At 43.2% G+C, this 27155-nt stretch overlaps 1 protein-coding gene across 6 annotated transcripts in view; it reads right to left on the minus strand.

Moving 5' to 3' along the window:
* scml2 (Scm polycomb group protein like 2) overlaps nt 1–26855 on the minus strand; it is a 126799-nt gene extending 99944 nt beyond the window's left edge. For 3 of the 6 annotated variants that reach the window (XM_033032757.1, XM_033032754.1, XM_033032758.1), the window contains exons 1-3: nt 26745–26849; nt 10824–10918; nt 5667–5735 (exon numbers count right to left, since the gene is read on the minus strand). In XM_033032757.1, the coding sequence (XP_032888648.1) occupies nt 5667–5735; nt 10824–10889 (135 nt within the window). In that variant the 5' untranslated portion in view covers nt 10890–10918; nt 26745–26849. Of the gene's footprint in view, nt 1–4869; nt 4892–5666; nt 5736–10823; nt 10919–26744 lie in introns of all 6 variants that reach the window. The other 3 variants (XM_033032753.1, XM_033032752.1, XM_033032756.1) reach the window with 2 other exon arrangements.
* Between the last annotated feature and the right edge of the window lie 300 nt (nt 26856–27155).

A 27155-nucleotide genomic window follows, 5' to 3' on the forward strand; every position in this document is an offset into this window, starting at 1 on the left:
CCAGTGCCGACAAACGCTCATCATAGGTTAACCTACTCATTCCTGGAATAATTCTTGTGAACCTCTTCTGGACTCTCTCCAGAGCTAGCACATCCTTTCTCAGATATGGTACCCCTGAGCCAATCCACACTCTGAGTTCACCCACCATACCCGTTTTGACTCGTGCATTGAAATAAAAAACACCAGTCTTTCCTCTTTCTTTACTGTGCCATCGTTTATTAAAGTTGCTCTCTTTGCCTATTGTATTTGCCCCCAACTTGTCACCAGGGGAAATGTCTTGTTTACAGCCGCAGTCTCTCTGGTCTGTACCCCTACTTCGAGTCTCCTATTATTATCGCACTGACTGATTTCACCTTTCTCTGCTGAGTCACAGAGACAGTCAAAGCAAAACAGACCTGGCTGTTGCAGTTGCCACCAATTTCTGAAAAGGTCATCACTCCTAACAGTCTGCAAAGAGAGATAAGTGTTACTAAGAGGAACAGCCACAGGAGAACCCTGCTCTCCCTACTCCTTTCAACTTCCCTGGTGGTCACCTAACCACCCGCCGCCTACACCTTGGGCATAACCAGCTCACTTGAACTCCTATCTATGATGCTCCCAGCATCCCAAGTGATCCGGAGTGCATCCAACTCTAGTTCCTTGACAGTCATTCAGACGCTGCAACTGGGCACACTTCCCACAGATAACATTTTGGCAGCAAGAAATAAACTCCTAAAAGTCACACATATGGTGACAAAGAATCAAGAGAAACTTGGCATGTGTTTTATACCTTTTATCATCTATTCTTAATGCGCTGTGAACAATTTTGCTGTCAAATCTTAAGCCTGAAAGACAGCAAAATTGAAATATTAAATTAGGCTATGTACATCGACACTAATGAAAACTTAACATACACAAGTTTTACATTTATTATTAAAGTGGTTGCAAAAGGCAATAAACATTAAGTCCTGATATTCCACTTACAAAACTGAACTCAATCTTTATTTGTAATTTAGATGGTGAAGCAACACTGTGAATGAGTGTTCAACTCTCAGGTGTTGCAACAACCTTCTCTTATATACTTACATTTCCGAAGGCAGTTATTACAAAAGATCATGAACCAAATCTATTGGCTCTGAACAGAAATGCTGACACTTCCACATTCAAAGAGTATGTTTATTTAAAAAAACTAAGTCTGTAGATAATGCTATACTGTCACTCATTTACAAGAGTTAATTTTGCAGTTATTTTCCTCAAAGAACGGAGGCTAATATGTGCATGTACGCAATATATATGTCTATATTCATGTTCTTGCAATCCTTCATATAATAATAATAATGGATGGGATTTATATAGCGCCTTTCTAATACCCAAGGCGCTTTACATCGCATTATTCATTCACTCCTCAGTCACACTCGGTGGTGGTAAGCTACTTCTGTAGCCACAGCTGCACTGGGGCAGACTGACGGAAGCGTGGCTGCCAATCTGCGCCTACGGCCCCTCCGACCACCACCAATCACTCACACACATTCACACACAGGCAAAGGTGGGTGAAGTGTCTTGTCCAAGGACACAACGACAGTATGCACTCCAAGCGGGATTCGAACCGGCTACCTTCCGGTTGCCAGCCGAACACTTAGCCCATTGTGCCATCTGTCATATGAACACAAGATCGCTGCTAGTTAAAGTGAATTAAAAATGATTGTTAACTAACCATTGATGCATCGAAAATTCAAGTCTCAAGAAATAAATATCACTCTGAAAATAAAGTACTTTGGGCATTTTACATAAATTGCACAAACTTATTCATTTAGCCCTCTTTTTCACACTACAATCCACCAAATTCAAAATAACGATCAAAATCCTCTTGACAGGATTTTTAATTTTAGCAACTTTACAGCATGATCTGTCAAAAAGGTTACATCTTCTTCATACCCATATGGAAAGAAAACTCAAGCACACAAACCAGTGGTAAATGTGCAGCTCTGTCCAACCTACACAGAAATCAAAAACTGTAAGTGCTGGATATCAGACCAAAAATAAAAACTACAAATCCTGAAAAACCAAACCAAAACAAATTTCTGGATCCACTCAACAGGTGATTAATGAGCTTGGGAGAGAGCAATAACATACAGACACACGGAATTACAGATCCTAGATCTTGAACAAAATAAGATGCTGGAGGAACTCCACGGGTCAGGCAGCATCTGTGGAGGGAATGGACAGATGACATTATGGTCAGGGCCCTTCTTTAGACTGATAGGGTAGGGAAGATAGATGGGGGTGGGGCAAAGTCTGGCAAGTGATAGGTGGATGTGACAATGGCTAGAAGTAAAAGGAGATAAAATAAGATGTCAGAGAAGGTGAGAAAGGAGAAATGAAATATAATGCAAGGAGGGATATTGGGTAGTGGAAAAGGGGGGGTATCAAGGGGAAATAAGCTACTTGGCTATGGAAGATGAGTGTACAGAGGAGGGGATAGGAACAGGATGGCTGGGGCATAGTGAACAATGTGTGCATTGGTGTTGGATGGGGGGGGGGGGGTTATTTCTTGAGACTGGATCATTCAATGTACAAATATCAAGCAGGACACATCCCACCCTGCCAACCACCTTTTTACTCTGCTGCCCTCTGGGAGGCGATTCAGGACTCTGAAGGCTCGCACCGGTAGACTAAAAAATAGTTTCTACCCATGTGCGATAAAAGAGCTAAATTCCAACAGAGAATGCTGGGGAAGCAAAATGTAATTCCAAGAAATGCCGGCAAATTCTTTTAAAATACCTATTTATTTTTTACTAATAAGTGTACATATGTGTTAATGGTTGTCGTGTTTGTATTTTTTTAACCGGAGGAGATGTAATGGAATTTCGTTGCACAGTATTGTGCAATGACAATAAACGTATTCATTCATTCATTCATTCATACTGTTCAAGATGTTCACATTCAGTAAATGTGGTCCCCCCCTCTCGCCCCCTGCAGTCAACCCCCCCCCCCCCCCCCCCCCCCCCCCCTGCCCCCAGACAGAACAAGGATAGAGTTACCCTGGTCCTCAGCTTTCAAACCAGCAGCTTCGACAGCCAACACATTCTCTCACATTTCCATAACTTTCAATGTGATCCCACCACCAGTCAAATCGTCCCTCCCCACCCCTTTCTGCTTTCCATAGACATCACTCCCTCCCCAGCACCCCTTCCAAGTGAGACAGTGGTTTACCTACACTTCCAAACCTTATCTACTGCATTTGGTGTTGAAGTGGTCTCTTTTACTTACATCAGCAAGACCAAGTCGTAAACTAAGCGACTGTTTTGCCGAGCACCTCTATCCACCAAGGTCAGTTGGATCTCCCAGTTGCCAACCATTTTAATTTCCCTTCCCATTCCATACCAATCTTTCAGTCTTTGTCCTAGTCCATTGCCTGAGTGATCCAATTAGCAAACTTTGTGGTTAGCCTTCAAGTTCAGCCAACATCCTCATGAATATTCTCTGCATTCTTTCACATTTAACTTCCTTCCTATAGCAGGGTGACCAAAATTGAACAACACTCCAAATGAAGCCTCACCAACGTCTTGTACAACTGTAACATAACATCCAAACTTTTCAGTAGAACCAAAGAACTGCAGATGTGGGTTTACATCGACTCCATCTACACATCACGCTGCCTCGGCAAGGCCACCAGCATAATTAAGGACCAGTCTTACACCGGTCACTCCCTCTTCTCCCCTCATCCAACAGGAAAGAGGTACAGGGGTTTAAAAATGTATACCTCCATATTTGGGGACAGTTTCTTTCCAGCTGTTTTCAGGCAACTAAACAGTCCTCTCAACAGCAAGAATGTGGTCTTGATCTCCTAATTACGTCATTGGTAACCATTGCACCATCTTTAATTGGACTTTTTCTTGGACTAAATGTTGTACCATGCAATCAAACATGAGGAACAGCACTTCATATGCCGCTGAATGACATATTCTCCCAATTTCAAATAGTACATTCCCTACTCTCCCACTTTTTCCCATCCAACCACGGTGCGTACAAATTTCCCCCACCCCTCCCAACCACCCTGCTCCTTTCTCCTAATTCCACACACTCATCTCTTATCACTGAGTCAACCAATTCCTTTATTCCCTCCTTTTCCCTTCCACCCATTCTCTTTCGTCTCTTTTTCACTCATAACCTTTGTCACTTACTCCACAAATCAGCCAATCAAGCACCCTCACCTGTTATCCACTTATCACTGGCCACTTTTCCCAACCTCAACCTCTTTTCCAGCTTTCTTACCCCTACTCCAGCAGTCTGTAGGATGCTGACTTGAAATGTCACCTGTCCATTCCCTTCACAGATGCTGCCTGATCTGCTGAGTTTCTCCAGCACTTTGTGTTTTTTTTGTAGAGAGCAAAGTAGTTCACATATAGACCTGCCATGAGACCAGGACAATTACCAATTTTAAAAAGCAGATAAAAGACAATGGAAAAAAAAGCATATTTGTACATACTTGCACAGGGTGAAATTAGAAAGGCCTGTGAGCTTAAAAATAAAATAGATTTTAAAAAGGCTGGTGATATTAACACAAGACAATATGAAGCATAATAAAGGTTTACTATATGTTGAACCACTGATATCCCACTGTGATTTACAGTCAATTAAGTACTTTTCATGTGTGGTCACCATTATAATGTCGGAAAATAAACAGCCAATTTGCGCAAAAAAAGCTCATATAAACAGCAATGTGATAATGACCAATAAAACAAGTAGAAATGGCAATAGGGAAAGCCAGCAATGCAGAACAGGCTTGGAAAATGAAAAGCAAAATAGCATGCCAGCAACACAAAGGTGCAGAAGGCCCCACCAATTCAGCATTCTGACAGAGGGTTCCCACCTCAAGCACCAACTCACCTCCCCGAAATGCCAGCATCTCCTGCCACAGAGAAAGTGCGATTTTAAGTTTAGTCAGAAATTAGTGGTCAGTATTAATTTGAGGTTCAGCAAATCTTAAATTTGGCAAGAGTATTAACTAGCACACAAAGCTAATTTCACTATTTTTGAGTTATTTATAATTTCCCAAACTAGTTTTCATACTATTAACAAATACAGCAATACCCTTAGATTAAAAAAAGCAGAAAGTGACTAATTGCTCTGTGAACTTCTGTCATTCTTAAATCAGTCACCAAATATAAATTCACTAAATCCCCATAAAAGCTATTAATTACTTTTCAGTTACTTTAAGTGGGTTAAAATAACAGCTTTTTGTACTGTCAACTGTTAAGTTGAGGCAATCTGACAAATGCATCCTTTCGAACACTACCGGTCATGTCGGTGGCACGTCACAATAGTAGATGCCTGAAAGTTCACAGGCTCAATCTCTTCTGGAAATTCTCTAAATACTTTCATTCATTTGAAGTAAACACTCAAACAAGATCTTTAATAAATGAATCCAGAAATTTTATTTCAACAAGTTTTACTGATCGCATGCATAATACAGAATAATACTCAAGGTTACAACATTGAACATAATACAGTATTTTTAAGCCAAGCCATGAAATGTGAATACTAAAGCAAAGGGGAAAATACATTTTAATCAAATAATATTTTTTAACATAACACAATCTTAAATGATGCAAAAATGTATAGAATAAATCAGGTATTGTTATGGCAAGATTTTATATGCTACTTTTCCTAATGCAAGCACTTACCATTATTCTTAAGAGAATTATTTGATAGGCGATTCCTCCCAGATTTTTCTTTGCGACTTTCCTTTGAATCTAAAAGTAGGTGTAAATATGCTGCTTTAAATACATTAATTATATTTGCAGAAGAATAAGCACATTATTTGTTGAATAAATTGAACGTAAAACAATTAATTTATCTCATTTGAAAAATGCTCCCACGAGAAACTGAGTAGAATCCAAACTTAACTTCTTATTTACTTTGTTTTTGCGATCACTTGTGGCTGCAATGATTTTGTCACAATAGACTACCTATCAGAAGGCAGCATCTAGCTTTAAGCGGGGTATAACTATATGGTCAAAGGTGGAACAATGTTAATATTTTTTGCCAAATTTACTAATTGAATGTGTAGTTTCATGTCTCAATTTCAGAAACTAAGATCCCAAACTGTCTTTTCTGAGACAGCCTATGGTGTTCAAAACAAGTTTAATGCAACAAGCTTGCCAAATAAAATACTTAATTAACTTGCGATATTAATGGATTGCATTAGTCAAGCCTTGGTGGGAATAACACATTCATTAAGCCAGTTTGGTATTCCGAAAAACGCAAGGAATCATGGGATTTTTCAAAGGTCATTCGAGAATTTAAAAAAACGAATGGGGTGCCTGGTAGCAGGGGAGAGCGGGATGTAACAGCGAGAGAGAGAGGGGGTATATGCAAGTGGGAGACAGTGAGAGACGGGGAAGAGAGGTTTCAGTTAGACAGAAAACCACTGGTAAAGCCATGGCTCGTTGCTTCTTGGAGAGTCGAGAAAATATCCTCAGTCGAGAAAATGCAACTTCAGAACCCCCTCGTCTCGACCGCACTGGAGATTTCCGCGGGCGCAAGGACCAAATGGCCTAAAGTTTGCATTGAGTGAACTGAGTGTTCTTACCGTTCTCGTCGTACACCAGCGTTTTGTGATAGTGGTTGGATCCCGGGATCGAGCAGTCGTCGCCCGACAGGTGAGCGGGTCTGCGGTAGCTGATGCCTCTCCACTCGCCGCTGGAAGAACTGACACCTCTACTCCCGGGTCGGGCGCTGCTTCCTCGACCCCGCTGCTCGGCGGCGGCCGACTAGGATTCCAGCGCATCGCCAATGACTCGCATCAATACAATACCGTTTATTTGTCATTTGAACCTCACATGAAGTTCAAACGAAATTTGGTTTCTACAGTCATACAACAAGAATAGAACCAAGACACACACCAACACATCAGCTCCTGATCCCCCTGTCTGGATAATGTGACCGACGTTGGTTGAGCAGAAGCTGGGATCCAACCACTCTCACAAAACGCCGGTGTACGACGATGACGATAAGAACACTCAGTTCACTCAACGCAAACTTTAGATCATTTGTTCCTTGCTCCTGTGGAAATCCCCGTTCCCATCCATCTCAACCACGGCACAAAAGTCTAATGTGTAGGAGGTCTGAAGGAGGGCCTTCTATCCAGAGGTCCGCGGACGGGAGTGTCGGCCCAGGCCTGCAGCCAGCGAGGTGAGGAGGTTCCGGCCCCAGTTCGAATCTGCCTGTCACGCTGGCGGGACGGGTGAAGTCGAGTTGGAATTGGTGCTCCTTTTCCGCGCCGCCGCTGCGACGGGCCAGCGCCCTACCGGAACAGGCAGAGCCGAGCTGGAGCTGGCGCCCTTCTCCTCCCCTCCTCCGCGCTCCGCCTGGGGCCGCCCCGGACGGGACACTCGGGAGGGAACGGCCCAGCGGCAGCTGGATAGGGATGCGACACAGGTCTGCACCCATGCAGCGGTACAGCCGCCGCGAGTATTTAGCCCGAGCGACCTATGACCTGTGCATGCGCAGATGGAATACCAAACTGGCTTATTCTAGGCGTGACACTTTGAGTGAAGTCAATGTCCCTGAGAGAATGGAGGTAGTTTAATAGAATGGCACCAAGCATATTGTATTCCAAATCAACAGAGAAAATAAAGACTCCTGTGTTTTTCATTAGAGAGATTTTAAAATGTTGAGCAAAGATTCAAGGATTTTCATTCATAAAATTTAGAGAGAAAAAATTGGTTGATAATTAAAAACCTATATAGCATGGCTGTAATGTAGGTTGCATATTTCTATGACTGAAAGGAGCTCAAAAATTAAACTGAAGTAAAATAATTTAAGAACACTTACGTCCATACTCAAACCCCACTAAAATAAATAGCGTTTCCAATCCTATGTTAAGTTTTGTAAGAGCCATTAAGCTTACGTCAGTATATTATAGCCATGTCTAATATTTTTAGTTTTTATCTGTCTGTATTTAGTAGGTGGGATTTGACACGTAGAGGGGTGTGTCTACTTTGGAGGAGACTAGTGCAGACTCATAGATTGGGAGTTCAGTTTAGTCTCGGAGGATGGTGAGAAAACAGTTTATTACCACACGGTAACAACCGCACGGTCACGACTGTATTGTCTGAAGAAGAAACAGTTAATAAGAACAAAAACTTATGAATTATTTATTTCCTTGTACTACAATAAAAGACCAATTAATCAAGAAACAGCATTTGGAAAATTTGTTTTTGCTATCTTTAGAGTGCGGCGAGTTCGTACACTATAGCCCCACCACATCCCCGAGGAGTAATGGCTATCAAAGTTGGACTTTGAGAACGTATAAAAACTGCCATTATAAGTTTAATTGGCAAAAGATCAGAGAGCAGATTCGCCAGTTTAACCAGCGAGAGTGGTGATGGACTCCACTGCAAGTATTGAAATTAAAGCTGGCCCCAAAAAAGCATGCAACTTATTTGCATGGGAACTTACATTCATAAAAGGTCTCATGATAAGTTAGAATTTTCCCATTAAAACTATGTATGCTTCTAGCGGAGCAATTAGTCCCATTTATCCATTCTTTTCTGAATGGACTGCATTTTTTTTCCTCCCTCCAATGCCAAGATAATTCATGTACTGGTCAGGCAGAGCAATGAAGAAAAATAATTGACCATACAACTCCCCTCTATTCTGTTCCTTCAGTAGTACCTCATAATCCAAATGTGCACCATGTTTTCAGAAATTGAAATACAGACTACATCACCTGTTTTTTGTTCCCAAAAAACTAAGAAAGGAAATGAGACACCATTCTTTGTAGCATTGACATTAGAATTCCAGAACATTTATTAAAACAATATAATATTACATTTTTGATTAAAGGGCCTGTCCCACTTAGGCGACTTTTCAGCGAACTGCCTGCGACCTTCAAGCTGAGCGGAACATACACAAACACACACACATATCGCAACGGCAGGGGTCAGGGAAAGCGGGGCGCGCTGTCTGAAATTCACATGGTGCAAAGCCAAGGTGATACAGACTCACACCGCGATGAACAGGAATGTTAAGACAGCTAGCACAGTGTACGGTAAGTCCTTTAAAAGAGTGGGGAGGAGGGAGGGGAGAAGGGGTGAGAAGGAGTGGAGACACTTTTAAGAAGCCAGACAACTTTTAATAAGCCAGAGATACACAGCTCTGAAGTTTAGCGAGCATTTAACATTACCAGTCGGTTTTCCTTGGTTCTGAAAACTTGTGCTTACGTTTAGCCAATGAAAATGCCCAGTTAGCAAAAGAGATTAACTAAAACTACCTACGGCTACCTCCACTACCTACAATGACATGGTGACCCCACTACCACTGCACCTACGACTACAAAAGTATTGATTTTCTCCATGGCGACCAATTTTTGGCCGCGGAAAAATTTTCAACATTTTGAAAAATTTGCTGGGACCAAACTGTTCCCAGGCGACTAGTTTCCAGAATGCGTGAACTCCTCCGGACCACGAGACTCACCAGAGACCACCAGCGAAGATGTGACGACCATATGGCGAGCGCAGTCTTCTGCACTCGCCTAAAAAGTTGCCTAAGTGGGACAGGCCCTTAACATTTATAATATTTGTACGATTTTTCATTGATCAGTTATAATTTCTTCTATCACTTAATATACAATTCACAAAATTCCTGAAACAATTTCAGATTTGGAAAGTGAAGATTTGATAATTGTACAAATGGTTATTTTGCAGTGTTCAAGTACACATATCTCTGCTGTACTGCAACATAATTGACATTCATGTCCTTTTATTATATTAATTATTTTGGATACAAATTAACAAAGTTAAAATGGTGCAAATCATATGACATCTACATCCACAGGGGAGATAACCCTTCCAATTATTCTGGGGGGTTTTTTAATCAGGATTTCAACTATAAAATTTGTTAGCAATATATAAAAATGAGGCCAGATGACAAATGTTCCAAACAAGGCAGATGACACTTTCTCCTTAAAATAGATAATTAACTTTTATCAAATTTAATTACTTTTGTACAATTATGAATAGCAAATTACATTTCCACCTCTGTCCTATTACAAGGTGAACAAATACTCTGGATTTGAAAGGAGTACTTACAATCAAACTGAAAACTAATTAATAGTAAGGGAATACAGATTATAGTTGTTAAGAAAATACAGCAGCATAGAATGCAAAGTACCAAGTAACTATGAACATGCATTGCATTTCTGGTGCAATTTGTAGTTTCATAAAAATCAATGTTATTGCTCAGAGATTAACAATGCTATTCTGCTTAACCTATTCTACGTTGTTCAATTGCAATGCAAATAAAAAGCCAACCACCTGGAGCAGTACCACTAACTGTACAAATTCAGATTAAATCATAGTACCCTTTACCTCAGTCTTAGAACCTCAATGGGATGTGGTGTCAGTGCTTGTGATATCATCTGGACATATATAAATTCTGAACGGGGAAGGGAGAGTGGACAAGTACACATGCCACATAAGGAATAGGAGTAAAATTAGGCCATTCAGCCCATCGTCTACTCCGCCATTCAATAATGACTGATCTATCTCTCCCACCTAACCCCATTCTCCTGCCTTCTCCCCATAACCTGACACCTGTACTAATCAAGAATCTATCTATCTCTGCCTTAAAAATATCCACTGACTTGGCCTCTACAGCCTTCTGTGGCAAAGAATTCTATATGCAATGCTGGACAGCTGCAACATCTGCAGTCCCTTGCAACTCCACAAACAAATATTACTACTCACTTCCTTCAACCATTTTTTTTTCAGTTACATGCTCTAACTCTACCGGCTAGATGACATACCAGGTAAATGGTTCAAACTGACCAGTCCTACCTTTAGTTGATGAAATCCTCCCCATGACGGATCCTGCGCAAACTGTTCCACACAACACAACTGCATCAACTTCCTTCTTTTAAAAAGATAATTTCCTGCAAAGAATTACAAAAAAAATATCCAGATGACAAGAGGGTACAAGTTTAAAAAATAGAAAGAGTTAGAAATAGCCAATAGGTCAGCAGCATCTTTGACAAAAGAAACAGTGCAAAACATTGCCTGTGAAGAAAACTGTGTTTATCGAATTAACCCATTGAGACCAGAGCTTTTTTTTTTGACATTGTACACTTCAAAGATTGACTATTTTCCAGGAAGTTAGGAGACACTTTTTTTTATTTTTTAAACATTCTTGCTTCCTTGGAGGGGAAACAATTATCTCTCTTTTTTTCCATATAAACCTTTTCAACATACAGATCAATCCAAGTATGTTGCTCCATACTTTCTTTGAATCGTTGAGACTTGAATCGTGAAAACACATAAAAATTACACTGAATCTGAAATGACAGCACGAAATCCGCATAGGAAGGAAATTCAAAAATTCACTCAATCATGTCAATTGTGCGCAACAGCATCTAATATATTCTATACTCAACCATCACCATAAAAGTAAGTCTCAAAATGTTTATTAATCTTCTTGAGGATCAAATAGAACCGAAATTTTTTTCAGCAAACGTGGCTAGACCCAAAACGTCACCCATTCTTTCTATCCAGAGATGTTGCCTGTTCCGCTTACTCCAGCATTTTATGAATATTTTCAGCAATACTGATTCAAAGTGGCACGAGCCAATATGTTTCACCAGAATAAGTAGATAATCCATAACTGACATATAGTTGAGTCCCATCAGACTCTGGTTACATAGTTCATCTCTTTGTAGTTCTCTAACTGCCACACAACACATGCAATCAATCAACAGCATTTTAGGGTTAAAAAATGGTATAGTGCATCCAGCTGCAATTTCTATACTAACTCAATTTATCAAGATCAGGAAAACCCACCATCCTGTGTTGTCATCCTTAATTGCTCTTGAAGTGATGGTGAACCACTTCAAACTGCTCTAGTTCTTCATGGGAAGGTGCTGCCAGTGCTGTGGGGTAATAAGCACCAGGATTTACAGCTACCAAAGACAAATGAACCAACATTTATTTTTATGGCATCATGAAATACTATCACAATATTTAAGAAACATTTAGACAGGTGGGATTAGTGGAGATGGGACAAGTTGGGCCAAAGGGCATATTTCCACACTGTAAATCTGTGACTCTACAAATGCAATTTCAATGGAATTCGCAGGTGAAGACTTTCTGCAATTAATGCCCTTGTTCTCGATAGTGGGTGCCATTAATATGTTAGCATCTTAGGTAATTTTACAGTATTTTGTAGATGGTATGTTGCACTCGTGCAGTGTTAAAGACATTTATCCAGACATGAGGAAAGTGTTTCACATTCCTCACTTGTGCCCCATAGATAATGGAAGAACTTTGGGGTGTAAGAAAGCGAATAACCTGTCACAGAAAACCCAACCTCTGACCGGCTCGTGGTCCAGAAGAGCTCCTGATCAACGGTGACCCTAGGACACTGTTAATGGGGAATTCGGTGATGGTAATGCCATTGAATACGGAAGGTAGGTAGTTATCGATTCACTTGGAGTGGTTATTGCCCACCAACTAACCAGATGGAGCCCAAACGCTGTCTGAGACCTGGCGTGTGCAGGTATGGACTGCTTTCTTTACCACGGTGGCACAACAGGAAATCGAACAAGAACAAGATAATTTTGATAGCTATTTCTCAGGATCTCTCTCTGATGCACTTTTTTTTTTTTTAACAAGACAATTATTTATTTTACAGCAATGAATTCAAGCTGGAAAACATGGTGCACAAATGCATGCCAAATTAACAAAGAATTTCGAATATTGGTAATTTGGTCATGCCGATTCACATCAAATCACTACATTTTAATCACCAGCATTCCACTGTTCAGTGTTCAAAAGGGAACTGCAGATGCTGGAATATCGAAGGTACACAAAATTGCTGGGGAAACTCAGCGGGTGCAGCAGCATCTATGGAGCGAAGGAAATAGGCGACGTTTTGGGCCGAAACCCTTCTTCAGACTGATGGGGGGTGGGGAAAGAAAGAAGGAAAAAGGGAGGTGGAGGAGGAGCCCGAGGGCGGGCGGATGGGAGGGTGGGAGGAGACAGCTAGAGGGTGAAGGAAGGGGAGGAGACAGCACAGGTCCCAATTTGGCTAGCCTGTGCTGTCTCCTCCCCTTCCTTCACCCTCTAGCTGTCTCCTCCCACCCTCCCATCCGCCCGCCCTCGGGCTCCTCCTCCTCCTCCCTTTTTCCTTCTTTCTTTCCCCACCCCCCATCAGTCTGAAGAAGGGTTTCGGCCCGAAACGTCGCCTATTTCCTTCGCTCCATAGATGCTGCTGCACCCGCTGAGTTTCCCCAGCAATTTTGTGTACCTTCCACTGTTCAGTGCTCACTCTTCATACATACAAAAGCATGGTATAGACTTCAATTTGCAAATGGATAATAATTAGCTCACAAATATGCCAAGCCAGAAGATACAAACTGCTAACCTTACAGATGAAGCAATGCACCTGATAGTCCAATTTAAATCCTACCAATTGACCCAAGTGCAATTATTTTTAATTACCTGGGAGTCTATTTCAATAATTTAAAATAAACTAGGAGGTACTGGAAGCAATAGTTATTTATAAAAAAGCACTACAGAAATTACTCATGACATTGATAAAAGATTATTCATAAATTATCAAAGGGGATATTTCTATATTTCAACAAGCTAGTTCATCCAAATTTAAGCTTTGATTTAAGAATTAGAAATTTGGGATTGAAAATCAAATTTGTGAAATGGCAATGCAAACCTTTAAAGCCACAAAAAGAATTTCAATTCTTTAGTTATCTATGTGCGAGAAGGAAATTAACTTTAATTTTGCTTTGCAAACATTTTGGTACTCATTTAACTGGAATGGTATGCATTGTAAGCTAGCACAAATATACTTAATTTCTACAGTACATGCTAAGGTGCCATTTCTCTAAATCATCAATACAATCAGTAAAAGCATCCGAGATAATATGTGCTGCGTAATATTTGTCATCATTTACCTGCTACCAAAAACAACTGTACAGAATTCGACAATTCACAATCAGCCAGGCCAAAAAGAAAAGTAGCTTCAGCTGACTGAACAGCTTACTCTAATAGAGAATGAAATTGAAGAGAAACAAAAATACACTATTTTAAAAAAAAGTACATTTGGCTTGTATGAAAGTGCAAAATGTGTAGAAATGTGTCCAGCAGAAACATTAATGCATGCGCTCAACACTTACAAAGTTGGAGAGAACAAGTAAATGCAAAACAAACCCTTGCTCACATAATTGTATTGTATTGTATTGTATATCTTTATTGTTATTTTCCTGAGTACTCACATACCCAGAGGAAACAAAAAAACGTTACTCAAACCACTGTCCATTCAGTGTGCAGTAAAATATAAATAGAAATTAAAAATACATATATCATGAACAAGTTTAACACTACTCTCAACTAAACATCAACAGGCGTTCCGATCGGCAGCGGCACGACAGTGGCTCTGTCCAGGTTGGTGGTTGGTGCGCGATACTTTGGCAGGGGGCAAAGTCCGTTTAACAGTCTTATAGCCTGCGGGAAGAAGCTGAGGAGCATCCTGCTGGTTTTGCAGCTAATGCTCCTGTACCTCTTCCCAGATGGCAGGATGGAGAATATGTGATGCGATGGGTGGTAGGGGTCTTTGATGATGGAGATGGCTCTGTTGATACATCTCTTCCTGTATATGTCCAGCAAGAAAGGGTGGAGCACCAATAAACCTGCTGGCGGTCTTCACAATCCTGTCAAGTTGGTGCCGTTCATACGCCTTGCAGCTCCCGAACCAGGAAGTGATGCCGTTGGTTAATGTGCTCTCGATTGTCCCCCTATAAAAAGTTCGTAGATGTGTAGTGGGGAGACCTGCTTTACGTAGTCTTCGGAGAGGGTGTAGTCGCTGCTGGGATCTCTTGACCAGTGCTGTGGTGTTGGTCGTGGACATCAGGTCATCTGACAGGTGGAGTCCTAGGAACTTCACGCTGCTGACCCTTTCCACATCAGCTCCATCGATGTGCAGAGGTGTATGGTGTTGTTTTCCCGCCCTCCTGAAGTCAACCACCATCTCCTTAGTTTTTCCCACGTTGAGAATGAGGTTGTGGGATTTGCACCATCCTGTGAGCAGCTCCACCTCCATCCTGTACGCCGACTCATCATTGTCACTGATGAGACCCACCACTGTTGTGTCATCAGCGAACTTGTTGATGAAGTTGTTATTGAGTCTAGCAGTACAGTCGTGTGTAAGCAGACTAAACAGCAGGGGGCTTAGGACACAGCCTTGGGGCGAGCCAGTGCTCACGGCTATGGTTTTTGATGTCCTACTGCCCACCCTGACTGTCTGCTGCCGTTGTGATAGAAAGTTCAGGACCCAGTTACATGTGCCAGCATCAACCCCCAATAGCTCCAACTTCTTCACCAGCTGCTGCGGAATGATTGTGCTAAACGCAGAGCTGAAGTCTATGAAGAGGATCCTGGCATAAGTATTTTTCCGATCAAGGTGTGACAGTACGAGGTTCAGTGTTGTTGAGACTGCGTCCTCTGTGGATCGGTTGGCTCTGTAGGCGAACTGCAGTGGGTCTAGGTCGGCAGGTAGACTCTTTTTGATGTGCTGCATAACCAGTCGCTCAAAACACTTCATTGCTATGGGTGTTAGAGCCACTGGTCGAAAGTCATTATGGCAGGCTGGGTTTGGTTTCTTCGGGACAGGGACGATGGTGGCACTCTTAAGACAGTTGGGCACTACTGCCTGGCTGAGTGAGATGTTAAAAATGTCTGTGAAGACATCTTTCAGTTGCTCGGCGCAGTCTCTTAAAACGCATCCAGGAATGTTGTCCGGCCCTGCAGCTTTGCGTGGATTGATGCTGGCAAAGGCCTTTTTAACTCCGGCTGCGGACAGCCTAAGCGACTGGTCACTGGGAGATGGCAGTAGTGCACGTGTCTGGGTGCTGTTTTTAACCTCAAACCGTGTGTAGAACTCGTTCAGTTCATCTGGTAGAGAGGGGTCGTTTTGGCATATCCGCAGCGGGGGGGGGCTTGTAGTCAGTGATGGTATGAAATCCCTGCCACAAGCGACGTGTGTCTTTGTCATTTTCGAAGTGGCTATTAAGTTTTTGCCCATACAGCCTCTTCGCTTCCCTGATCCCCCGGGATAGGTTACTCCTTGCCAGTTTGTATGCTGCGTTGTCCCCAGATTTGAATGCAGCATTCCGGATTCTCAGTAGGGAACACACTTCCCCAGTTAGCCAAGGTTTCTGATTGGCACGCCTCCTGACGGTTTTGACCACCGTTACATCATCAATGCATTTATTGATGTATCCGATGACGGATTCTGTGTATTCTTGGAGGTTGATGCCACTGTCATCTGTTGCTGCCTCTCTGAAAATGGCCCACTGTGTGGTTTCGAAACAGTCTTGTAGTGTTGCGGTAGCTCCCTGTGGCCATGTTCTGACTTCTTTGACCGTTGGCCTGTCCTGTTTCACCCTGGGTCTGTATGCAGGTGTGAGCATAACCGCTAGGTGGTCAGAGTTGCCGATATGGGGGAGGGGGGCTGCTTTAGATGCATCTTTAATGTTGGTGTACACCAGGTCTAGTTTGTTCTTTCCCCTGGTTGCAATGTTCACATGCTGGTAGAATTTAGGCAGAACAGATGTAAGACTTGCCTGGTTGAAATCCCCAGCTGCCATGAAGAAAGCATCTGGATGTTCCCTCTGCTGCTCACTGATGTTGTTGTAGAGCTCTGTCATAGCATTCTTCACGTCCGCGCTCGGTGGTACATAGACGGCCGTTAGCTCCCTGGGTAAGTAGAAGGGTCGGCATTTCACAGTCATTAGCTCTACATGGGGTGAGCAGTAAGTGGAAAACACCACAGCATCCTGGCACCATGATCTGTTCACATACACAGCCAGTCCCCCTCCTCTTGCCTTACCAGCTAGCGAAGCTACTCTATCAGCTCTGTATGGCATAAGTCCCTCCAACTGGATCGCAGCGTCTGTGATGTTCTGATTCAGCCAGGTCTCCGTTAGGACGTAGACACAGCAGTTCTTCACGCTTCGTTGGGAGGCTCTCCACGCTCTGAGGTAGTCCATCTTGTTGTCGAGGGAGCGGACATTTGCCAACATGACTGTAGGCACTGCCGGTTTGTGAGGGTTCGCGTTTAGCCTAGCGTAGGCTCCTGCGCGCTTCCCCCGCTTCTGCCCCCTGCTACACCGCTTGCGTTGTTTTCCCACCAGCGTTGTTCCAGGTGCGGGTGCAGCCGCGGTTCTCCATGGGCCTGCGCGCCTCCGTGGGCCTGCGCGACGCAGAAGTCTCAGCTCCACCGGGACGCTCTGCAAGGTAATGTTGCAACAAGAAGCCTTGTTGCCGATTTTTAAAAGGACCTGCCGCTCGTACTTACGCACATACACACTCTCCTCCGACACACACTCTTCATACACACCACTCGTTCCAAAAAACCGCGAAAACACTGAACTTTCACTGGGAGAGGTCGCTGCAAACTCCGGTCGCGCCGCCATCTTGTCCATATGCAATAAAGCACAAGATGAAATATCAATATGCCATCAACCTCTACAGAATTTTCAGGAATGCATTGTTTTCCATGAACCACAACCTTTATAATTATGGCCAGCATCACGCTGTATTTTGAAACATTGCTCTGCATCGGTCTTAATTGCTGCTTTCTATGGCTTCTGCAGTCATGTGAAATTTCAAGTGTTAATTTGGGATCACATTACAAAATAATTTGGAAATCTCTGCTTTCATCGTTTTAAAAAAAAATCAGAAATTAGATTATCGTTACAAAATGCTCTAGGTTAAGGAATAGGGACTAAGTGTGTCACATTTAAAAACGGATCCCCAAGCATTATACTTTGACTACGTCACATTGCAGTTAGTCATCTGACATCAACTCGATAATGTGGCAGATTGGCCAGCAGGATCCTATTCAATACAAAATTCCAATCTGCCAATTATCAACAAATCAATTGAAATGGTGAAAGATGTCATTGACAGTATAATGAATTGGCACATGCTCTCCTAAAAACTAATGTGTGTGCTAACCTAAACCTGGCGCTTGAATGTTGCTAAAATCTCAAACCTCTCGACCTCATTGCAGCCTTGATCGAAACATGGATCATAAGAGGAGTCTCATACAGATACAATTAGTCACTGCCTTTAACATCAAACAGCAGTTAAATCAATAAGGTATCAAGGTGTACTGGGAAAACTGGTCAGAACAAAGAAAAAAAGCTGCAGAAGTCATCTCAAAGGAAGATGTTTCTGGTTGATGTCAATTAGTCACCTGAGCTACAGTATAATCAGTGATGGTGGTCCACAGAGCAATGACCAAACTCGAACCTGCTTTATCAATGACCATTTCACCATGAAGTCAGAAGTGGGGATGCCTACTGATGATTGCACATTGTTCAATTCTGATAACAATTCTTCAACAAATGATGTAGCTCAATCTGACTAGACACGGGTTAATAAGTGGCAAGAAACATTTGCACCACAGAAGTATCAGTCCATGATCAACATCAGCACAACAGTCAACCCACTTATTTGACTTTCATTAACTACCATTACAAATCATTAATATCACCATTGACCAGAAATGTAACTAGACCAGCCAAATAAAATTTATGACTACGTCAGGTCAAAGGGTAGACACCCTGCAGTGAGTAGATGGATTCAATTCAGCACCATCGTACAATACTTGTCATTTACCTGGGTAAGTGCAGTTCCAACAATTCTCAGGAAGCTCAACCCATCTAGGACTAAACGGCCCACTCGATTGGCGATCGATCATTCTCTCCGCTGCCATAATATTTACAAAATGCACTGCCGTCACTTGACAAGGAAAGAAAGGGGATATCTCCTTTCCTAAAAATAATCTCCCTATATTCTTCTCGTGGACTACTCAAGACATCCAGCAAAAGAGCTAAATCTCCATAGTTTTCTATATAGTTTGCATACTGACTTTATGCCTCTGAAGCATCTTCAGGTACTTTTAAGATTTTAATTTGCAATACCATTGTTATTTAAATTTTCTCTATACTGCACAAATTGGCATTAGAATCAATTTATATTGTACAAACTGTCAATGCTGGAACCACTCAGGAAATCATAGCAGCAGCTGTGGAAAGAGTGTCAGAGTTAACATTTCAGGTCAAAAGATCCTTTGCTAGAGTCTTTGCCTTCAACCCTGAAGCATTAACATTTGTTTCTTTTTTCACAGGTGCTGCCTGGGCTGTTGCATTTCCAGCATTTTCTGGTTTTACTTTCCAAATTCCAGTATGTGGTTTTTTCATTTTCAGATATTTTGCACACATTATTCAATCATTTCAAACTGGTGTGGTATTTGAATTTATTTATTGTAATTTATGGTCAATAATTTATTGTCATAATAAATATTTTCAGTTGGTAAAATCATTTACAAACAGAACTTTCAGTTCAGATTTTCATTAAGCTTAAAGCATAATTCAGTCAGAGTGAGGCTGAATGCAAATTGGAGGAACAGCATCTCATATCTCACTTCAGGTAGCCCCGGCATTCCCTCTCTCTCTCTTTCTCTCTCTTTCTCTCTCTCTCTCTTTCTCTCTCTTTCTCTCTCTTTCTCTCTCTCCCTCTCCCACCCAAGTCGAACCAGCTTCTCATTTTCACCCTACAAACAGCTTACAATGTCCCGTTTCCTTTATCGTCGTTACTTTTTGCATATCTTTAATTTATTGTTCTTTATCTCTCCACATCACCATCTATATCTCCCTTATCCCTAACCAGTCTGAAGAAGGATCTCGACACAAAACGTCACCCATTAGTTCTCTCCAGTTACTCCAGCTTTGTGTCTATTTTCAGATGAAAAGATTCCTCTTAACTGAAGCAACATTCAAATAAAATGGGTTGAGTCAACTGAGATATCCTCTCATCCCTGGATCAGTTGTTTACAAAAACTTCAGATTGTCTATGATAATCAATAATTATTTAATGAATCAAGGCAAACTGAGTGATCTCACACTTTGGAATTCAATTATTTTTTTAGGAGTCTCGAGAAATATTTTATCCATAAGATAAACCTTTTTGCAAACATTAGCTTCTTGATTGTTATCGAGTGAAAACAAATAATAGTCTTGTACTGATATTGAATGTAACAGAAATAGTCCCCAACAGAATGAATCTATGAGGAATTTAAGAGTATTTGATATGGCCAATATCAAACAAAGTCTGCTACTGTAAAGTAAACATCCATTAAACCAAAATTGACATTTGTAGCTATGTCAATACGTCGGAGACCAAAGAAATTTGGCATGTTTCCAGTGACTCTTGAAAACTCCTACAGATGCACTATACTGTCAGGTTGCATCACTGCTTGGTTCGAAACAGCTCAGCCCAATACCGCAAGAAATTGGTACATGTAGATCAGTCCTTCACACAGACCAGATTCTCCACCATTGACTCCATTTACACATCATGCTGCCTCAGAAAAGCAGCCAACATAATGACTTGTCCCACCTCAGTCATTTCTTTCTGCTCCCATCTGGCAGAAGGAACAGAAAATTGAAAGCACACACTACCAGACTCAGGGATAGCTTCTTCCCCTCTATTATTAGCCTCCGAACGGTCCTTTCATAAGCAAGGGTACTGTTCGATTTACCTCTGCCCCAATAAGGACATTGGACGTTGTCTAAGGAACTGATACCTACAATGCTCAGAACTATATTATGTACCTTCCCCTTGATCTAACTATTGTATGCGAGTTTGAATTGATTGTTTCAAAGGTGTGTCTGATCTATTTGGATAGCATGCAAAACAAAGCTTTTCACTGTACCTTGGTATTTGTGAGCAGTTTTGGGCCCCATATCTTAGAAAGGATGTGCCGGCATTGGAGAGGGTCCAGAGGAGGTTTATAAGAATGATCACAGGAATGATCACAGTGAAAAGCTTTGTTTTGCATGCTATCCAAATAGATCACAAGAATGATTGGGTTAACATATGATGAGTATTTGAAGGCTCTTGGCCTGCACTTGCTGGATTTAGGAGGATGAGAGGGCACCTCATTGAAACTTACCAAATAATGAAAGGCCTGGATAGAGCGAAAGTGGAGAGGATGTTTCCACTAGTGGATGAATCTAGGACCAGAGGCCATAGCCTCAGAATAAAAGGACATACCTTTAGAAGGGAAATGAGAAGGAATTACTTTAGTCAAGGGTAGTGAATTCATTGCCACAGATGGCTGGGGATATTTTTTAAGGTGGAGATTGACAGATTTTTGATTAGTAAGGGTGTCAGGGTTATGGGGCGAGGGCAGAGGAATGTGGTTGAGAGGGAAAGATAGATCAGACATGATTGAATGGTGGAGTAGACACGATGGGCCGAAAGGCCCAATTCTGTTCCTAGAATTTATGAACTTGTGACAATAATAAACCTAAACCCACTTGAGATAATGATAATAAAGTGGTAGTGCAAATGGATGATAGATGGGCGGCATAGAACTGTGAGCCCAAGGGCTTGTTTCCATGCTATATCTAAACTAAAAACTATACTAAGTTCATGGTTGTGCAACAGATGATCCATTGCCAAGATAGGATTAGGGTTGTGCAGGTGAGTTCAAGAACTTGATGGTTGGAATGTAGCCGTTGCTGACCCGATGTGTGACTTTAGGCTTCCGCACCCCTTACCTGACTGTAGCAGCAAGAAGAGGGCATGACCCAGATGATGGGGACCTTTGATGATAGATGCCATCTTCTTAAGGCAGCGCCTCATGCAGATACCTTTAACGGTGGGGAGGGTTGAGCCAGTGATGGACAAAGCCGACTCCACCAGCCTCTTATATTCCTGTACATGAGAATTGCCGTACCAGACTATACTGCAATCAGTCAGGATAATTTTTCCAGTGTTTCTGTAAAAGTTTGTTAAAGCATTGAGTGATATGCAAAATCTCTAAACTGTTAAGAAAATACAGGCACTGGTGTGGCATCTTGCTGATTACATCTATGTGCTTGGCTTCGGATACGTCATCCGAGATGTTAACGCCCAGGAATGTGAAGCTGCACTCTTCACCATCGAAACACCAAATGAAAACTAGTGCATGGTCTTCCTCTTTGCATGGATAAGGGAGAACCAGTGGATGTGTTATATCTGGACTTTCAGAAGGCTTTCGACAAGGTCCCACATAAGAGATTAGTATACAAACTTAAAGCACACGGTATTTGGGGTTCAGTATTGATGTGGATAGAGAACTGGCTGGCAGACAGGAAGCAAAGAGTAGGAATAAACGGGCCCTTTTCACAATGGCAGGCAGTGACTAGTGGGGTACCGCAAGGCTCAGTGCTGGGACCCCAGCTATTTACGATATATATTAATGATTTGGACGAGGGAATTGAATGCAACATCTCCAAGTTTGCGGATGACACGAAGCTGGGGGGCAGTGTTAGCTGTGAGGAGGATGCTAGGAGGCTGCAAGGTGACTTGGATAGACTGGGTGAGTGGGCAAATGCATGGCAGATGCAGTATAATGTGGATAAATGTGAGGTTATCCACTTTGGTGGCAAGAACAGGAAAGTAGACTATTATCTGAATGGTGGCCGATTAGGAAAGGGGGAGATGCAACGAGACATGGGTGTCATGGTACACCAGTCATTGAAAGTAGGCATGCAGGTGCAGCAGGCAGTGAAGAAAGCGAATGGTATGTTAGCATTCATAGCAAAAGGATTTAAGTATAGGAGCAGGGAGGTTCTACTGCAGTTGTACAGGGTCTTGGTGAGACCACACCTGGAGTATTGCGTACAGTTTTTGTCTCCTAATCTGAGGAAATACATTCTTGCCATAGAGGGAGTACAGAGAAGGTTCGCCAGACTGATTCCTGGGATGTCAAGGCTTTCATATGAAGAAAGACTGGATAGACTCGGCTTGTACTCGCTAGAATTTAGAAGATTGAGGGGGGATCTTATAGAAACTTACAACATTCTTAAGGGGTTGGACAGGCTAGATGCAGGAAGATTGTTCCCGATGTTGGGGAAGTCCAGAACAAGGGGTCACAGTTTAAGGATAAGGGGGAAATCTTTTAGGACCGAGATGAGGAAAACATTTTTCACACAGAGTGGTGAATCTCTGGAATTCTCTGCCACAGAAGGTAGTTGAGGCCAGTTCATTGGCTATATTTAAGAGGGAGTTAGATGTGGCCCTTGTGGCTAAAGGGATCAGGGGGTATGGAGAGAAGGCAGGTACAGGATGCCGAGTTGGATGATCAGCCATGATCATATTGAATGGCGGTGCAGGCTCAAAGGGCCGAATGGCCTACTCCTGCACCTATTTTCTATGTCTAAAGTTAACGAGCTGATGAAGTCACAGTGGGTCAGCTCGCACCGCCCGCTGCGCAGTTTTCCACTCGCCGCCTGCTGCGCACTGTTTTCCACGCGCTCCAAGTTAGATCACCCCCCACCCCCCCTAACCTGCAGTCATTTGGGCACCGCGCGCTTACAGTCGATTCGCACTCGGTTGGCCCAACATTCGCACAACATCTTCTACACCACCCCCCCCCCCCCGTGCTCAGGATTGAAGCCGCTGAACACGCGGTAATTTGGTTGATGTGCGCACCGCTGACCGCTCCCCTCAACTCCCCGCTCACTTTTCGTGTCCCTTTTCAGACTGCGGCACGCGTAGCGAGTGAAGAACAAGCAAGTTAGACCCTGTACTAGAGCTCTCTCTCTCCCCTCCAAGGGCTCTTGTCGACATCCCCCCCCCCCCGGCTCTCACCCCCCCACAGGCTCTCATCCCCCCCCCCGCCTTTCCCTACGCCCTCTCCCTTCCCCCCCCGACCTCTCTTTCACCCCCCCCAAGGGCTTCTCTTCCACCCCCTTTCCTCACCCCCTCCTCTCTCTCTCCCCCCAGCCTTTCTGTCCCCCCCCCCCTCTCTCCCCCCAGCCTTTCTCTTCCTCCCCCGGCATCCCTCTTCCTCCCCCCCTCATTCCCCGCACCCTGTCCCCCCCCCCCCCACGCGTTGAGGGGACGGGATCCAATGGGTCCCCCTTGGTCTAGTAACCCTTTAAATTCCAGAGATAGAAGCATGTTAAGCCATAACTGGTTAAGTATTCAGTTCAACCATGTTTTTAAAGAACAAAATGTAATGCCTTCATTCACAAAATCCATTTGCTAGTAATGCCTACTTTTATTTTACTGATACTCTGTAATTATATAAATATTTGTATTGCTTACAAATATGTGCCTTGTTCTCCCATCAAATATTCTGACACTATAATGTTACCACTGCTAATTCCTCATAGACCACATTCATTCCATATACCCAACATCTTCTGCACAAGAAAAAACTTTACATTTAGAAGTTTTGTCCCTTGTACCTTAAAACTGATGGCTTCCAGTTTAGACTCCCCTACACCTGGAAAAAGACAGACTACTCAATCTGCGCCCCTCAATGTAATAACCCTCCATAAGGTTACCACTCAGCCTTCTGCACTCCAGTAAGAACAATCACAACCTATAAAATATTTATTTGCAACTAAAGCCCTCCGTTCCAGGCAAGCTCTGGTGAATCTCTCCTGCACTCTTTTCAACAAAGTCAAATCCTTTCTATAGTGCAAAACCAGAACTCTGTACAATATGCCAAGTATGGCCTAAACAATGCCATGTACAGCTGCAACATAATGTCCCAACTCTTATACTCATTACCCCTGCCAACAAGGCAAGGAAGCTAAACATGTTCTTCATTATCCTATCCACTATGTCATCATTTTCAGAGTGTAGTGAACTTGCACCCCAAGATTCCCCTGTATATCAACAATTCTTAGTCCCCTGCCATTTAGCACACATGTCCAGCCAATTGTAAATGAACCAAAATACATTAACTACATAAAATTCCACCTACCAGCAACCCACCCAACTTTCTCCTCCCTGTTCTGCTTTCAGCTGTGAACATTCCCTCCATGATTCCCTGGTTCACTCATCCCTTCCCGAAAACAAACCACACCCTCCCCAGAAACTTTCCCCTGCAACTGGAGGAGATGCAACACCTGTCCTTGTCCCTCCTCCCTCGACTTCATCCAGAGTCCCTGACTGTCCTTTCAGGTGAGGATGGGGTTAACTTGCACCTCCTCCAACCTTATCAACTGTATCCGTGGTTCTCGGTGTGGGCTCCTATATATCGGCGAGACCAAGCGCAGACTTGGCATGCGTTTTGCTGAACATCTATGCTCAGTCCGCCTTGGCCCACACGATCTCTCGATTTCCAAACATTTTAACTCCCATTCTAATAGTGACCTTTCTGCCCTCAGCCTCCTCCACTGTCAGACTGAGGCCACACACAAATTGGAGTAATTTCGCATGGCAGTTTGCATCCCAGTATGAACATCAATTTCTCTAATTTCAAGTAACCCCTGCTTTTCTCTCCCCACCCCAACCCCCCAGTCATCCTACTCGTTCACATCCTACTAGTTCTACTGTTTGCATTGTATCCCTTTATTATCACCTCTTCCCAGGCCAACAATGGACCATTATGGGCTCCACCCTTCCTTGGTCATCTACCAGCCCAGCTTTGATCTGGCCTTTTCTGACCTCAGTTCCCTCCCCTCTACTTTCATTCTGCAGAAGGGCCTGACCCAAAACGCCACCCATCCTTTTTCTCTAGAGGTGCTGCCTGACCAGCTGAATTACTTCACCACATTGTATTTATCTTCCACAGCTTACGTATCGGGCCATGGATCAATTCAACTTTGAAAAGATGCACAATGAATTTTAAAGTATTTCTCCTGGCAAATGCCATTTTGCATGAAAATATGAACATATTCACCAGTGTATATTAACTTTGCATTCAAAGCATTGTAATGCGATTGTTCGTTCAACTTGGAGCCATGCACCTGGCCAATGACTCTATAGGTTTGGAGGGATATGTGCCAATAGCTGGCAAATAGGAATTGCTTAAATAGGTATTGGTCGGCATAGACAAGTTTGGCCTGAAGTTCCCGTTTCCGTACTGGATAGGTCCATGACATTTATTTTGGAGAATTAGATTGAAATGCAAAAACATGCCATTTTAACTAACCGAATAAATCGGAGCACAACACACGCCTATAAATCCGCTACCATGGCAGCAAAATAGCTGCGAAAAAAATCACACCAAAGGGACACTTTTTTCGCAACCCAGTAAAAGATGAGTACATTCACGAATCGCACACATGTAACTCCGATGGTGCACAACTTTCAAGCTTTTGTCACCTTTGCAACTGAGCTGCCCACGGCGAGTCGAAACATTTTGAGTGCGAAACAAAACGGAAAAAAAGACAGCCAAGTTGAAGGGGAGCACTATTTCTGGAGAAGAAACGTGTAAGAGGAGAGACAAGTAAAACAATTCAACGACAGTAGCGCAAGGAAACAACTGACAACTTTGAACAGTAAAGAAGTAAGTAATGCCCACGCCGAGCCCCATCAGGGCAGCTCGCAACCTGCAGCCGCCGCGTTCTTGAGTGAAACTCGACCTCGGGCTACAAACTCCGGCGAGATCTGCAGCGACCGGGCCAACAGGTGAGCCGAGGGCGCACGTTGCCCCGCGAGGAGGGGCGCGAGTCTCGAGCCGCGAGCAGGGGCTGCGTTGCTGCCGACCAGGCGCGAGCCGCCGCCGCGGCGGTTGGAGCTCGCGATGCGAAGTCAGGACATGAGGCTGCTCGCGCGCAGAGCCCACCCTTCAAACTGGCCTCCCTGCCTGACTCCGCCACCACTGCTGGCATACCCTCAGAACTAACAGCGGGTCTGGGCCTGGACCTGGTCCTAATCCGAGAGATCACTCACCCGCAGTGTAAAAAGCGCTGAGAGCCGCTCAAGCTCCGCACTCGCACCTTCTACTGAGCCGCCATGTTCAGCTGCGTAACCACGACGTCGGGGTCATCGCACACACGCACTGCTCACGCAGCTGGGCGACTCTTGGTGGGAGTGCACGTGCCGCGAGGAGACAGCGCGCTCCCAGACATCAATTTGCCTCCAGAGGCGATGACTATCCTGACTGACAGGTTTTGCATTCCTTTGATCGTAATAAATCTTTTTTTAATGTTTTGAATATTACTTTGTTTATTGTATTCCGCAGGAAGTACGAAACGAATAGATTAAATGTATGCCCTTTCAGTTTGCGAAAAAATCTGAAATTTGAATTAGAGGAATTCAACTATTTTTATTTAAAGTGGAGCTTATTTGTTTTTTCCTCAC

This window comes from Amblyraja radiata, chromosome 14, assembly GCF_010909765.2.
Source record: "Amblyraja radiata isolate CabotCenter1 chromosome 14, sAmbRad1.1.pri, whole genome shotgun sequence".
In the NCBI taxonomy this organism is placed as follows: domain Eukaryota; kingdom Metazoa; phylum Chordata; class Chondrichthyes; order Rajiformes; family Rajidae; genus Amblyraja; species Amblyraja radiata.